The 16,655-nt window shown below is 43.1% G+C and overlaps 1 protein-coding gene across 1 annotated transcript in view; it reads left to right on the top strand.

The window, feature by feature from the left end:
* The window catches only part of BAZ2A (bromodomain adjacent to zinc finger domain 2A), a 1,031,051-nt gene that overhangs the window by 137,098 nt on the left and 877,298 nt on the right, over positions 1-16,655 (top strand). Inside the window, exon 3 of the mRNA XM_085600883.1 lies at positions 13,408-13,530. Coding sequence (XP_085457009.1) covers positions 13,410-13,530 — 121 coding nt within the window. The 5' untranslated portion in view covers positions 13,408-13,409. The remainder of the gene's footprint in view (positions 1-13,407; positions 13,531-16,655) is intronic.

Genomic DNA, 16,655 nt, shown 5'->3' with positions numbered 1-16,655 from the left:
TTCTGTAATTCTATGATCTTGCAACAATTATTGGAAGTTAGCCACTGGGCTATAGTTCATCATTTGAATCTATGCACCAATCTTGCACTGTGCTCAATGTTGTGCTTATTGCAGTATTATGTCTAGTCATTTTATGCTCTTGTAACAATAATTGTTAGTTAGCCACTTGATTATATCTCATTATTTGAATTGATACACTAGTCTTTTTGTGTGCACCGCTTTATGCTGGTATATTGTTAGTAATGCAGCACATAGCAGACAAGCCTGATGATGCCTCTGTTAGATTTGAAAGACCCTCATATGCTTATTATTGCAGCATTTTTAGTTGGAATTTATCCAATATGTCTGTAGCACAATATGCTATTGCTTGTATTGATATTTATTTGTGATATCAGTAATTTACTTTGCTGCCACAAGTACTATTTTCATTTTCATGTATTTTATGTTGTGAACCCTCTTTCTAAAGGTGATGGGGCACATTGTCTGTAAGCAGGCCATGCAGAAGCCCCTGAGGGGCTGAAACGCGTAGCCAAAATAAAACTTAGGATTACAAATTGTGGAGTGCGAGTCCTTTCCATGATCTGTGACACTACCCGGATTGCGATCTTGTTGACATTTCGACGGGCCCTGCACCGGTGAACTTGCACTGATCCCGCCAGGTGGACATGGCCAGACGTCTGCAGGAATATATATATATATATATATATATATATATATATATATATATATCATTGTATTAATGCTTACAGGAGTAGGTCTTGCAAAGTGAAAGAATCAGACATCTGACATCAGTTAAGGAGGCCAAGAAGAGTTATTTGCAGATTAAGATCGAGACTGCTACCAACAAGGTAAAAGATTTTTAACATCGTAAAGTAGTTTACTGCTCACAAGGCCGCTGCTAAGGAGTCTCTATACTCTGCTGAATGGACCAGTCAGCTGGCCTCTTTCCTCCACAGTAAGATTGTTGCGATCCAGCATCCTTTTTTGAGGAAAAATGGAGGACTCTGCTCCGCCACAGCACCTGGGCAGTGAGTGCAGCACCATGCAACCCCTGGTTCTCTTTCAGTTTCCTTCTCTACAGCTGGAGGCATCGCTTTAGATTCTCAAAGGCCTCAAGTCTGGCTTGCCAGTGGATGCGTGCCCAGCAAAACTATTAGCCTCGGTGGCCTCCGCTGTAAATCTCACTGTGGACAAGGTAATGAACTTGTCTCTTTCGATAGGAATCATGCCTTCTGTCTGGAAACATGCAAAAGTTCTGCCACACCTCAAGTAACCTTCTGCATACCAGTAAGTGCCTGGGAATCACAGGCCCATCTCTCTTCTCCCGACCCCTTCTAAGGCACTGGAGAAGTATGTGAACAGAGTTATCTCGGATCACGTAGAGAACCACAATCTCCTGCATATTACGCAATCTGGCTTTAGGGCCAATTACAGCACGGAGACGGATCTGCTGGAAGTCACCAAGCACATCAAAGGAAAGCTTGACCAGGGGGGCAGAGCTATCCTTATATTATTGAATCTGTCTACGGCCTTCGACACAGTCCCACAAAATAGACTCCTGGCGAGGCAGAGAGATATCGGCATTGGTGGCTCAGCGCTCGCATTGCTGACCTCCTTCCTTGAGGACAGAAGTCAGGAAATTTGTGTGCCCCCTTTTTGCTTCCCCCACCCTCCGCATGAAAGTGGGAGTCCCCCAGGGCTCTGTCCCCAGCCCTACCCTTTTTAACCTGTATATGTCCCCCCTTGCACCCCTGGCAGAGGCTAGCGGTGCCAAGATAATTTCATATGTTGATGATACTCGGCTGATTTTCACCTGTGATATGGGAGAGGACTTCAGTGATAGAATTAGATCCTGCCTCACAAAGGTGGTCCATTTGGCTTAAGTCAAACAAACTCAAATGCAACTCTGAGAAATTGGAAATTGTCTTCTTTGGCTCACCTTCTGTGATTGACTGGAGTCATTGGTGACCTGAGGAGTTGTCCATGCCTATCTTAGCCCAATCGACGGTTAAAAACCTTTGCATCCAGATTGACAATGCGCTCTCTATGAGGCGCCAAGATCAGGCCTTAGTGGGCATCTGCTCTGGCATGCTACGCATGTTAAAGTTCCTTCCTATTCTATCGATCAACACCAGGAAAACTGTGGTCCAGGCCTTGGTTACTTCCAGACTGGACTACGCCAACGTTTTGTACCTGGGCCTGCCTGGTTATCGCCTTCAGCACCTTCAAGTGGTCCAAAACGCAGCGGCCAGATTAGGCCTCAGGACCAAGTATTACACTGGCTCCCGATGAAAGAGCGGATCAAGTTTAAGACCCTGGTAATGTTTTTCAAAGCCCTCCAAGGTAAGGGCACGGGTTATCTCAAAAGGAGAGTAAGTCTTTACACGCCGGCCATATCTGTGCGGTCCTCCTCTTTAGGATTCGCCTGCATCCCCAGAGTACGCCTGGCATGTATGGGGGAGCAGAACTTTAGGGTTTTTCGCAGCTCAACAGGGCTGTGGAATTCCTATAGCCCGACGCCCAGGACATAACATTTGGGGTCAGTGGATACAAGTTTTCATGTGTATTTTGTCCTTGAGACGAATAGGCCCAACTCCCTGCAGCACAAACCCTTTGGCTGCCAGTTTGCAGTACCACATTATAGATCAGGGAAGGGCACTGTCTGCAGGTAAGATAATAGTTTTGTCCTTATGTTAATGCTGTTCAGACTTGTATTTATGGTTCATTAATTGAAAGCCTTTATTATTAGGGTGAGCGCTCTAAGTAAATGTTGTAAACTGACTTCACTACTGACAGTGGTTCCCCCAAAAAATGTGTTCACACGTTTTCAAAGTTCAGGAATATCAGGCTATGTATAAACTCCCAGAATGCTCTGATTTGATGCAAATATTTGCAGAAGCTTCAAAAGCAAGATTGATGATACTTTGCTTTCAAAATAAAATGTTCATTAAAAAATTAAAGCGGGAAAAAAAACATTTTGCTAAACTACTGTAAAAGTTCAGGTACCATTTCTTTGCAGCATCATTTAGTACCATTGGTTGATGCATACTAGTATTTCCCAAAAATATTCAAAATGGAAACTAAGTGTAACGAATTTCAATAAGATTATGGGAAACAAAAATGAACAAACATTGACAAAGCCAGTAGGTCTGGAATTGGCGGTCAGATCTTTAGTTTTGTCAATGTGTGACTTGTTTTGGAATGTTTTTTGTAAAACGTTATTGGTGTGGGAGCTGCCATGCCCTCACCATTATAAAAATCATTGACAAAAGCCCAAATTGTTTTTAGTCTAAAAAAACCACACACTGCCACAGTTACTGGCACTGAACAAAACTACTCTGTGTGCCGATATGCTCCTTGTGAAAGAGCAGAATGCTGTCACTTACAGTGAAGCCAGCCGATACAGAGAGAGCGAGCGAGAGAGAGAGAGAGACAGCATTTTAATATACACAAAAGGTCACGGTCAATGGCAGACAAAATTAGGGGCCAAATTATTAAAGAAAGTCTCAAAAGTGCACCCATGGTACATGTCCTTTCATTAAGTGCAGCTATTCGGCTTTCGAGAATTCCCAAGAATTTATAGAGGTAGGACAAGAAATTGTACTCCTAGAAAATATTTGTGAACTGCATTTTAGGATGAGCAACTATGCATGTGTAGATGTGGTCATGCGAAAATCTGAGTGTTTGCAAGTTCACTTTTCCTCCAACCACTTTTTACCCAACTCTGAAAGAAGGTTCACGTCTGCCATTGTAAGTAGTACATTTCCAACATTTCTCAGTATGGGAAAAGATTAGAGAAGAATTGTTGAAAACCCTTAAAACATGCAAGATAGTAGGTTTGCACAGACTCCAAAGGTCATTCTAACCCTGGAACTATTGCTTCCCACTTTCTTCAGCCCCAGTATGTAGATCTGCGGAAATGTGGCAACATAAGGGTATTACAAGTATTGAAACACTACTATGGTATGAGCCCTGGCTTAATCAGAGAGGCTTTATCAGAGCTCTTATATAATGAGATTGCTGCCATAATTTGTCGCCACACTACATGGCACCAAAGGGACAAGTGGATTTTTTTACAGGACAAGTAGATTTATGAACCAACCTGCCCCATGGACAGGTGGATATTTTATTAAATTCGGCCCCCCCGGTTCAAGTGTGTAACCAAATTCCAGCTGCTCTAAGAGCCATAACGGACTTGACAGCCTTTGAGAAACATCTTAACACCTGGCTTTTCTAGGGCTAGACGAGCCTACGGTTCCTGAATGCTCCACAAGTGCGTTCATTCATTCATTCATCTGGGGTTTCTAGGAGGTTAACCAGGAGATTAGATACTTTTGGAGTGGAGAGTCTGAAAGTGTTGGGGGGGGGGTGGGGGGGGGGGTGGTGTTAGGAAGAAATAAGATTTTGCTCCTCGTGGTTTATTTATGTTCTGACGTTTGTAAAGTTCCTTTGCTCCAGACAGACAGTAACACCAAGTCAAGGCAAAGCGGAATCTTGCTCACAGATTGCACTCGCAATTTGTTGAACTGAATCATGTTTTGATGTCATCTACAAAAACAGAGGGATGCTGTTCCATAGCATGGGAACAAAAACTGAGAAAGGCTGACCTCCCATTTGTGAAGTTCGAAAGTAGAACTGATTTTGAAACAGAACCGTTTGTGATTGATGGGTACGGTCTCATTCTTCATAAATGAAGGACTAACCCCATAGAGAGCTTGGTGAGCCACACAAAGGCCCCTCTGATAGCTCTAGCTAGTGCAAGGAGAAAAGCAAAGTGGTAACATCTCAAAATAAAAAGTTAGGCACATTTTGTGGAACTAGCAATTTGATCACCATACACTTGGGCAGTTCACATACATCATGTTTTAATAATCCAGCCTGGCACCTATGACCATATCTTTAAAGCCCAGTCATATATGAGAGTGCCATATAGAACTTCATGGTTAACAGTGTTCAAGGCTGCAGAGGTTGAGCAGAATGAGGGACAAAGGCCCAAAGTTTACCGTGGTTGTAGCTCTGTAGAGTATCTTAATCCACCAAATAGTGGCTTTCTCTTCACTGTACTGGAGTTTCAGCACAGTATAGTAATTCTGAAGTATAGGATTGCTTTTGATCCTGTTGTGGAGTTGGTTTGTGATATTTGAGGTCATCTTCCAGTGTCGTAGCAAATGAGGTCGTGACGTGGGGATTTTTAAGATCATTGCGGTCCTAGTGGGTCTTTTTCAGGATGTTGGAGAATGAGTCTAGTCTTGATGGAATTTGCTGTTTAGCGGTAAATGTGTCACCGTGAGTTTTAATTTACTGTAAGCATCTGGACAATCATTCAGCGACTGCAGTACTCTTGCCAAGTCTAGTCTGTCTAATTATCATAAAGGGTGGTAATTTTGTAGCAGTATCAGGACTAGATGGGTTGTTTATGTGCTGTTGTAGCCTGGCAAAATGTATTTAAGGAAGTTATCTATTACTATCCACCTCTGATCTTTAGTACACGAATAGTGTTGCCCTCACTAAGGTGTTCTAATGATGCCAGTTTTAAATCTAGACATTCTTCAGACTTTGTCTGGTTACAAGATTACTAAAAGGCAGCCCCTTGTCTGGGAAGATTGCCTCACAGTGGCATTATGTCAAAGCCAGTACTACAGAAGGCACAAGGCCTTATTTGGATTGGATTCAGATGCTGTCTTGGGCATTAAAATCTGTCTGCATGATTATAACAATGAGGATGTGGACAACTTACACCCTCCTTTCAAATTATACTGATGAAGGAATGGAAGTAGATTTACAAAATGTTTGTGGCTTTAATAATTCTACAGAATTGTACTTCCTTCTGCATCTCCTACGCAGGAGAGTGCCTCTTTTGTGGTGGTTACACCACAGAACAGCAGTTGTACTTCACCTTCAGTTGCACACTGTGAAAACCAGTGCAAATCTACTGAGATCTTGGTACTTGGGCCTGGGACGTCAGTCCTTACTGTTCTTCATTGAGGCTTATAAAAAAGCTTTGACTGTGACCTAGTATAAGTTGTGCTCAACGCCACTGGTGAGTCGCCCTGTAGCTAGGTGCCAAAGGTCTGTCACCGCAGACCTCTCCTTTCTGACCCAACATGAGAGCTTGCTGCTTGAAGTTCCCTCCACAGTGAAGTCTAATGCATTTTCCATGGCATGTCGGACTGGGAATCGAAGCGCATTGGTGTGTTTGGTTAGAGGGTTTTCCTCTTTGCCACTTTGAGGTCTCTCAATGTGAAATGGCTTCTAGGGCTCTGAACAGTGGGATGAGGCCAGTGAGATCTTGCCAGCAGTTTATGAAGAGTTCAGAATTGCTTTTGCATCGTCAATTCTTGGTCACAAAGTGGCGAAGTACGTGTTGAGAGCCAGTCTGGACACAACAGATTGCTTGGGTTGTGCCATTGGCTTTGAAGGAGTGATCTGATTTTGCACCTGGTTGTGCTCCACAGGACTTAATGGGTTTGCGCAGCCATTTCGTATGAATATGCCTTTGATTACTCAAGACTTTTTCGAAAGAAGGTGCCTTCTGCTCTGGAACGCATCAAGGAGAGTCTTTTTATTGTCCATCTATTGGGCTTGTTATAACATATTCGTTCCACCAGCATACAGAAAATTCAAGTTGTATTCACAAGGCCTTGCTTTTCTCTAAAGGCAACCCTCACAGCTCTTTTTGTGGTACACTAATGTGCAGTAGTGACAGTGGCATGCAGCAGGAACACCTGTCCACTTCTTCCTCATTCCCTGCCACTGCTGCAAATAAAACCCCTCCGATTACCGCTTTTTAGCAGTTTGTGGAAAGTAGAGGGCATCTTATGTTTTCCGACCCTTTTGTTTTGCAATTACTTCAGACGAGTGGGTTCTTCAGGCTGTTCAACACGGTAATGCCCCTCTCCTGTCTTTCCCTCTAGTGTTTCTCCTGGCCCTACTCAGACTTCTGCTCAACATGCTTCTGTTATCGCCCAGCAAATTTAGTCACGGTTGTCGAGACGGCCCATCAAGAGAGTTGAAGAGGCCTAGATGCCACTCTGGCTACGTTTTGCTTTCTTGTGGAGAATGGCTGACTCAGGCTGATTCTAGACCTTAGGTAATTGCACACTTTCATTCTGAAGAACAGGTCCAAAGTGTTGACCTTAGCCCAGGCTCTTTCCTCCCCAGATCAAAGTGACTGGGTGGTGTTCTTGAACTTGCAGGACACACAAGCATTCCACCATACGTTTTCCTCAATTTATGGTCACTTAGTTTGCCATCCTATCCTTTGGTCTAATTTTGGATATTCATGAAGGTGATGGCAGTGGTTGTGTGGCCCATCTTTGCAGGTTGGCGATACACATATTCCCGTATCTCGATGACGGGCTGATGATGGCTGGATCTCCGCAGTCAGTGGATCAACTACAGACTAGTTTGTGACTACTGTTCTTGCATTTCTCCATTAACTAACCAAAGTCCCATCTGCAACCAACGCAGAAGATAGGGGCCATCCTGCAATTAGTGGCTTTCTTTGCTTTTCCAGACCTGCAACTAGTCAAGGACATTCCGGTTATGATGTTGTTTCAGGCTCAGTCCTGTGTTCCTGCATGCAGGGTTTGGAGGATTCTTGATTTCCTTACCTCATGCTGTCTATTTTCGTTTCCCTGCTTAGACATGTGAACTCTGCCGTGGAGCCTCCACCTCCAATGATTTCAGCATTGTGGTTGCCTCTGAGACAACATCTGTATATTGGATGAGGCAGCCCGGGACCTTCTGCGGTTTCTGATAGATGCCTAACTAGCCTGTGGTAGGCCGCTCTCCCTGCCTTACGCAGAGCTTACAGTGGTGACTGATGTATCGTCTTCGGGTTTGGATGGTCACATGGATGAGGTCGAAATCAGCGGCTTTTGTCCTGTGTTGGAGCAGAGCACCATATTATTTGTTTTTTTTAGAGCTGCATGTCATACAGCTGCTCACGAAGGCTTTTATCCCATCCATCGAGAGCAAGTCATTCCAGGTCCAGGCGCACAACAGAACCGCCATATGGTATTTTAGAAAGCAGGGTTGTGTGGTGTTGCAGGCACTGTGCCAGGAGGTCCTGACACTGTGGGGAGCTTGACCTTCATGGGATCTCACTGATGTCCAAACCCTTAGTCTGCTGTCTTAGTGTCAGGCCGGACAAGCGGAGCACACTCCCATCTAGTGAACTATGAATATCGTCCGTTGGGAGTGTGTGGGTAAATCATTCTGCCATTGCCGAGAATGTGCATTATTGCTCTTACTCTGCGTTGGAGTTTTCGCCTCAATGTTTTCTGGAGGACCACTTCTGCCTTCTCTGGGGCCTGTGTGCTTTTTCTTTTTTTACCGTACCTGCTTCATCCCAAAGTTTAGAAGGGAAAAAGGATCAGAGAACAGCTCATCCTAGGTTGAGCCAGGAGGGTATGATACCTTGACTTGTTGAGCATAAGCATTTGCCTTCGGCTCTGTTACTCTTCGGGAGGACCGGCTGCCCGATCAACAGGGCAGGTGTCTGCACGCTCACCGCCATAAAGTAAACCTCCATGAATAGAGATTAAGCAGAATGAGTGCAGTAGTTTTGACCTGCCAGCGTGAATAATACACGTTACCGTAGCTGCTCAAAGTCTACCAAATCTATCTACTCTGAAAGCTGGGCAAGGTTGGCCTGGTGTAAGGACTGTCACGTTTATTCACTTTAGATCAGGTTATGTGATATGGTATTGGTTGTTTTATTGCCAAGGTTTGCTGTTGGAACAGCCAAAGGTTTTTATCGGACCTTTCTACATTGTCCTGAACCAACTTTGCTGTGTAATTTGACAGTTGTAATGCCTTGCCTAAACAGGCTGACTCATGTTTTCCTCTGCATCATTTTTTATACCACAGTAGGACCTTACCTTAATGTTTACGTTTTTGATGTCTACGCCTTTTGAGACTATAATGCCTGTCTAATGAGACTGCTTACCATTAAGATTCCTCTTTGCCAATACTTCTGCTTGCCTGGTCTGTGAACTTCAGGCACTGTCAGAGCAACCTCCACAAACCACCTTCATATCTGGCAATTGAATGTTTCTAACTTGTGCTTTCTTTTTATTGAAAGTTGTGTGGGCATTGCACTTGGAACTCTCCGTATCCTTTTCCTAAATCCCTATGAGGAGGAGAAGTGGCTGCACCAGTTAGATCCCATGAGGTCCCTTCACTTTTGCTTTGCCTGGGCTAAGTATTATCTAGTGGAAAACCACCTTTCTATTGGCTTTGTCAGTGTTAAGGAAGGGGAATTCAGATGCAGACCTTTTCCAGATGGATTGTCGTGTGCAGAAAAATATATAAAGCATTTGCCAAGACACTAAGGCATTGCAGTGGATTTTCTTGTGGTGGACATTTGCCAGGCTGCAACATTGGCGTTCATCCATACCTACATCAAGAATTACTTGAAGTCTGTAGAGCGGCTTGTTTTCCCTGCGCATTTTTGCAGTACTTTCTGCTATTAAGCCCATTGCTCAGTCCATCTACCTGTGGGTGGTACTGCTTTGGCATCTGTTCAAAGGGTTGGCAGTAAAACAGGCCTTATAACACTAAAAAAAAAAACTACAAGAATAATGTGAACTACTTTAATTCGGTAATGTTTTCATTTCAGTTACGTGGAGTGGATGGAAAAAAACATGCACCACTTTCCCGCAGGTAGAGCGAGACCCACATTTTTATGGCTTAACAGTAACAAGCGCATGTCTGCCTTGTATAGTTGCAGCGGGCAGTGAAACTAAAAGCTGAATCAAGCGCGCGGTGGGAGCGCGCGATGGGAGCGTGTGAGGCAGAGGAGAGTCGCCATGCATGTGCACATCGCCTGTCCGTGCGCGCACATGGTTTGTCTCCCTTCGTGCACCAAACCGACGACAATAGTCTCGCCAAGGCGAAGCAGTGCATGCGCTAGTTGAGACCTAAAAACGCATGCACTGCGTTTGCTAGGCGAGACCTAAAAACTGATGTCAGCTTGTTAATTAAACGACTTATTTGGTTTTGTGGCGTCACTTCCAGAGGCCCTGCTCAGAGTTCAATGCAGCCACCTGTCAGAGAAAATAATGTTGAAAAGTTCCTGATCCAGCCTGCTGGGCAATTCAAAAGGTGAGGGATCTGCGGTTCAGTAGAGTACCCACCAGAATTACTATCACCAAAGCCAATTAATTTGTTGTTCTACCTTAAAATATACTTCCATGTGGTTCCTTAACCATACATTCAGTCAGGATAACATACATTAGATTTCAGATATTGTGGAAGAAGAATGTTTTTTTTACTCACTTTATGGTCTTCCCTTTTCAGCCAACCACTTCCTGCTCTCTGCAACTCCCTCTTCCCTCATCACCTTTCATAGTCGTCCAACTTATTAATAATTGAGTGCACAGATATAAGATGATGAATAATCTACTCCTGTAAGTGAGGACTGACTACTTGCTAACCCTTTCCGTTCTCATCATTAATTGTTGTTTAAGCCATGAAACCTATATTTATTGCACTCACACAGTTAAGCTCCTTCTGCAATCAAGACTGTGATGTACTAGTTCAATAAATACTTTTTGTGCCCTCTTGATCGAGTTTCAGCGTAAAATTATCCCATCTAAAATCCTGTAATTTGCTGTTTTGTACCTAGACCATACTTCTGTTAAGGCACCACACACATTCATGCCCAACGTTTACCAAACAGGTCCAGTAAAAAAAAGCAAAATCTGTTTGTTTTGCTAGTACTTATTAGAATTGCTACATTTCCATCTCGTTCACTTAAATCTTAAAAGTCTGAGACTTGTATGGGTCAGAAAGCTCCATGTTTGTAACTCCATTTAAAGGTTGGCATGCTTATGTTGCCCTCGTTCCATTCACAAAATGATCAACAACCTTGTGGTTCTCAACCTAAGGTAGTCTGCTCCATTACGTTGTTTGTTTTGTTAGTGACAAAAATCCGATATTTTCTACAGTGGCCTTCCCACTTACTTTGTCCAAATGATAACCTGGTAGCATATATCTGACAAGTGAAAGGTAAACATTTAGAGTGTTAAGAGCAATCGTGTGGAATGTTCTGCGCAGGTTATCACTGACTCCAAAACGGCAAGAAGGAATTACAAACCCCTGTTACAATTTAAGATCATGAGATTTTCAGTAGAGGACTTGCAAAGCACTTGTTGATGCCGCAAGTAGTTATAGACGTAGGGATTTTTTGACAAAAAGTAGCACGTTTTTTAAAACCTTGCTTAGCTTTTTAACACATTACAACTGGCATTCTAGCAGTAGGTGTTGAGCTTTTACATCAAGTGTGATTTTAGCATTATTAGTGATTCATTACAGTGGTACAATCAGAAGTGACGATCGCCACCATTCAAAGCAATGGGATAGGGGAAAGGTAATGACGGTTCATATGAATATTCATGCAGTGATGTAATTGAGGCTGACGAGCCCCACCGGTTTCGGGTGGAGGATCAAGGTGTGGATTGTTGGGCTAGTAGCGATACACAAAGCGAGCCCCAAATGTCCACGGGTCAAGATGTCTGCAGCAGCGTGGATCCATAAACCTCTGAGTGTGTTAAACGGGTGGTGCAATCTCTCAACCATTGTGCATATCGAGGAGAAGAGGGCTTCTTCCAGTTCATTGCCACTCTGCGTTTTCCGACCAGTTAGGACGAATGCCACAAAGCACCTGTATGTGTTGGGGATATATTTACCATGTCAGAGGTGTGCAATCAGTGGGGTAAATGTCAGAGTAAGGGAGGCCATACTGTTGATCTTAGTTCAGCTTGACCCAGTAGGCCTGGACCGGAGGACACGCCCATGCCGGTTGTTAAAAATGTGCATTTGGTACCCCGCATCTCCAGCAATTTGTGTCAGTGGTTAAGCCGCATCTGGCAAGGGACCTAAGTGTGTGTGTATGTCATCTTTATCAATTTGAGGTGCATAATTCGAAAATTGGCATTAGATGAGACCTGTTTGATCTGCTCACAGTAGTATGTCCGGCTCTGGATCGGAATATCGTTTCTCAGCTCAGCCTTCCATTTTTCTTTAGGGTTTGGTGGCAAATAACAGGGGTTGATGGGACAATGCCATAGTATGTTATAGTGATAAGTTTGTTGGGCTGGGGTTTGACACTGTCATGGTTCAAGAGTGGCCGTTTCTGCTGGGATGGAGGAGTAAATAGCCGATAGCAAGCTCAGAAGCCTATTGTACTGAGCAGGGTTGACTGACTGCCAGGAACTCTCAGAAGGAGAGGAATTTGGAGTTGATAAACAGGTCTCCCATCACCAGCAGCCCCATAGTCTGAAGTTGCGGGATCACTCCGGGCTCAGACGTCATTCTAAAAATTGTGTTATTTATGGGATATGTGGGAGTACATGTCAGTGGAGCCTGTGTGTGAGTGCCAAATGGAATCAGGCCCAGGTAGTGAGGTTCACTATGTGGATTTCGGCTCTGGGTCATGCAGCTAACAGTATGAGTGCCGACTTAAGTGGTAATGGAGCGAATGGTCCCACCTCTAAGGTAAGGTGAGGCGATTGTCTGGTATCGTGCAGCCTATAGTGGGCTAATTGGGTCTGTGCAGTAAATAGTATTTTTCGTTTTGTCCTAGTGACCTAGGTCTGACCTCAAGCCCATGCCATCCTTGTCATGAGTGTTGTGGGATACAGGAAGAATGCCCTCGCCAATGGAAATTGGAGGTTTTGGAACAGGTATATTAAGTGGTCAGGGAAGCACCACCATTTTCATAATTGCCTCCCTTTGATGCAGTGCTTTTGAACACTGCATCAGCACCCCATGGAACTTGTTTTACACTAAAATAGAGATTTACCGGAGCACGGACTTATTGCTGCATTATTGTAAAATATTTATGGGACTTGTCCTTCAAATTAAAGCTGCTTGAGTACTGCTGGAGGTTGGGCCACACTTTTTTTTTTTTGTTTTTACGCGCGGCTTATTTTAGTTACGACGTTTTGCTTTAACTTTTGTAGGCAATTGGTTTGTGATTCCAGAAGCTATCTCTTTGAATGTGATCGTAAGTGCTCTGAGAGATGGTTAAACTGCAGGAAGATATTTCACTCTGTTTTCAAAATCAATACCATATCTTTGACATTGACATAGTTGTCTTTTTAAAAAATTATGAAAACAAGGTTAAATCAGTACTCTTTAATGAGTATGCAAATGTTCCGAAATAGTAGGGCACTTGTGTGAGATCAACTGTGTGCTTTGGGATGAAGATAGGCTAACATCGCTTTAATTGCACTTGTGTAATGCACAAAAGCAACTTCCCACCTGAGAACATGGAATGAACTGAAACTTGTAAATGCAGTTTTCTCATTTTTCAGGATTTGATGCAAATAGTTAAGAAGTTGACAAATGTATAGTCTCATCCTAATGTTTCACCTTTTTTTTCTTCTCTTTCTGCAGAGATGGAAATCAGTGACCATTGTAGCTACACTGCCCTACCCCTTGTAAGCAAAACTTCCAACTTGAAACCAGAGAACTTCTACACCAATGGGTCACTGCTGACCTTCTCCCAACAAGGGAAAGGTGAGCGCTTGGCGATGTGTGATAGGGTGAGGGATATTAATGGATTTTGGTTGGGGGGGGCGATTTATGTGTACCAATGAGGCATGCAGTGATGCAAAAGAGAAAGTCCATTCTCGTAAGATTCTATGGCTTTACATGTAAATATGTATTTCATGATTAGTCCTAATAGGAGATAAAACGAATCTCATGTTATAAACAACACACCTAGCATTCACTTTATTATTTGCAATATCAGTAAATCCGGCAGCATTGAGAAGCCTTGTGTGAAAATGTTTCTTTACTGCTTCCTTCAAATCAGATCCTGCTAAATAAATGCACAATATTTTTGATGATCAGTAAGTGCTACTAACTTAGATAAAATCAGGGTATGTGTCATTTCCAAACAATATGATGATAGTCATTCCCCAGTGAGAAAGTTGCAGATGGTTGATAACCCTGTTTAAGAGTCCAAGATCAGACTATGTGATGCTCCTATGGATCGCATTGAAACCCACAGCTACTTCCAGGGATCTACAGCCCACTGACAATAGGGTAAATATTACACCTTATGATTCTATACTTAGGAGAAGATTGAACAAATAAGGCTTTTGTGGAGGAGTATCCAGAAGAAACCACTTCCTGTCCCAAGGGAACATTCCTGCATGAATTAGGTTTGCTAACCAGATCCAAATTAATCACAAGACTTCTGGGTGTCCTCTGGATATGTGATGTGGAGTTGTTTGCCTATAATTTACAGCAGGCATGGCAAAAACTGCTTCGTATCACCAAATGAGCCCCATTTCTGGTGTCGAGCTTGTTGATGGAGGGGAGATTATTTTTGAACTACTTTGCAGCTGCAGCACCCAAAAACCTCAGTCCTCGAGTCCAGCATGAATTCCTCTTAATACCACTGGGTTGTGAATGAAAACGTGAGACCATTTGACAAAAAACTAGTATTTGTCCCAAGGTTCACAGTGAAATATAAAATTGATCCAGACACACCTGTAAGTTTATGGCTCAGTTGCAAAAACTAAAATAATGGGCCTGCAAGTTGCAAAATATGCTTGATGCAGTGTTTGGACAGTGCAGCCCCACACTATGGATCTTTTTCTACACCAAATTAGAAATTTACGAGAGCAGAAATTGCTTCATTGTTGGGGAAAAATGTGTGGTAATTGTCCTTGGTACTAAGCTGGCTTGAGGAAGTCTGGAATTCAGGCCACCATTTTGATTATTTTTCTTTCTTTTAATTTTTTTAAACTTAATAGTCACAATTTATTTGTTCTTGATCCCAGAAACTGTCCCTTTGAGTCTGAAATCCTTATTGGGAAAGGCATTTTATGGTCGTGAGTCCTCTAAGAGATTGCTGAAATTCAGCAAGATCTTTCCCTTCAAGTTTCCAAAATCTATTTGTCTTTGTCTTCCGAGAACCATATGTTGTCATTATTATAAAGCTGTCTACTTAAGAACTATGAAAGACTGATCAAATCAATTCTCCTTAATGAGTATACGAAGAAACTGAGTTTGTTGAGCGGCTTGTATGAAATCAGATCTCTTTGTGGTGCTGGCTGGCTGGCTGGCTCAGTAAGTAAAATGAATGAAAAATGTCCTCGCTAACGTAACGGAAAGTTTAAATTCCAATAAGGACTCGAAGGCGAGGATTATGCTATACTTTCTTCACAGCAGCCATGTTAAAGCTATTAACAAACCACATTTCCCAGAAACAACAGGGAAATTGGTTAAAACAAAGAACATACAACATAGTCCAGTTAATTCCAATAGCCAATCAGGAGCCAGGATCTTCCAGATTTTCCTAGAAAAACTCTTCGGTTGCGCGAGACACATCATCAGTCCTTTACTATGTGTCCTGCTTTCCAGTGTCCTCACTTAGAATCAAATGAATACAGGCAATACAAGAAATGGGCTCAAGGCAGTGAACAGCAATCAAAGATGCATGAGGCATCCATGTGCTAAGAGAAGAACTTTAACAACTAGACTCAAGCAATTAGAGACCTATGAAGCAAAACACAAACTTGTTACTTACTAGCAATGGGAGGGTGTCCCAGATCATTTATCTTTGGGTGGAATAATCCTTGCCTCGGAGTCCTTACTAGAATTTAAACTTTGTTACGTTAGCTAGGAAATGTTTCATTCTATGTCAGGACTGGAGGCTCGGATTATGCTAGTTTATAGCTTATTTACCACCAAATTAGCCATATCTATGATCGGCTTAAAGTAGAAACTCTTTAAGGTAGCCATTAAGGACCAGTCAGCGCCATTCATAATATCCTCTAGTTGTGCACCTAGATTGAAAGCCTTGAAGTCCATCGCACAACCTAGCAGAATAGACACCACACCTCTTAAGGTCTATGCCAGCTTCCTGAATGGCCCAGTGCACCCAACGGGCGATAGTGGGTGAACAAACCACCTTGTGAGGTTTCAGTAGAGCAATGAGGAGCTGTTTCTCCCTTGGAGGTCTAAACTCGGCTGACATATCCTCGTAGACTTTCAAACACTGCACCACACAGAGCCTAGTAGACTCGAGGAAACTCTGGGTACTCAACAACCCTTGTATGACATTTAGTACGTTTACTAATTTTAAAAGACACCCCCGTAGGGGCAAAAAACTTGTCCGATAATATTTAGGGCCCTAACATTAAAACCCTTCTGCATGATATCAAGTAGAGAAGCATTCCCAGCTTAGTTGAAATTTCCTTTAGTGAAAAAAACCTATTTGGTTGCCAGGATAGGAAATGGTTAAGCACCTTGTTAGCATCCCACAGCTCAGCCTACCATGGCTCTGGAGGTAGGGATAACCTGATTCCTCAAAGCAGTCTGCATACAAAAGGGTGTTTCTCCCTCTGGAGAACCATCCATTGGTAAATGCCATGCCGATATTGCTGATTAGAAGATATTAGTCGAACGATATGCCAAACCTTTTTGGGCCAGGCTGGTCTGAAAATTCAAGATGTGGAGCACCTCGTCACCCACGGGATCACAACCCCATCGCACACACCATCACCATCTTGCCCAAGAAGACCTGTATTGTTTGACCGTGCTGTCAGACAAGGCCTTGGACAAGAGACCTTCAGTGTGCACTGAAAGTCCTCGGATCGACCATCTACTGCTGTAATCCTTCATGCCAT

Source organism: Triturus cristatus, chromosome 4_2 (assembly GCF_964204655.1).
Source record: "Triturus cristatus chromosome 4_2, aTriCri1.1, whole genome shotgun sequence".
NCBI classification, from domain to species: Eukaryota; Metazoa; Chordata; class Amphibia; order Caudata; family Salamandridae; genus Triturus; species Triturus cristatus.
Note: the sequence above shows the minus strand (reverse complement) of the source record. Positions and strands in the feature narration are given on the sequence as shown.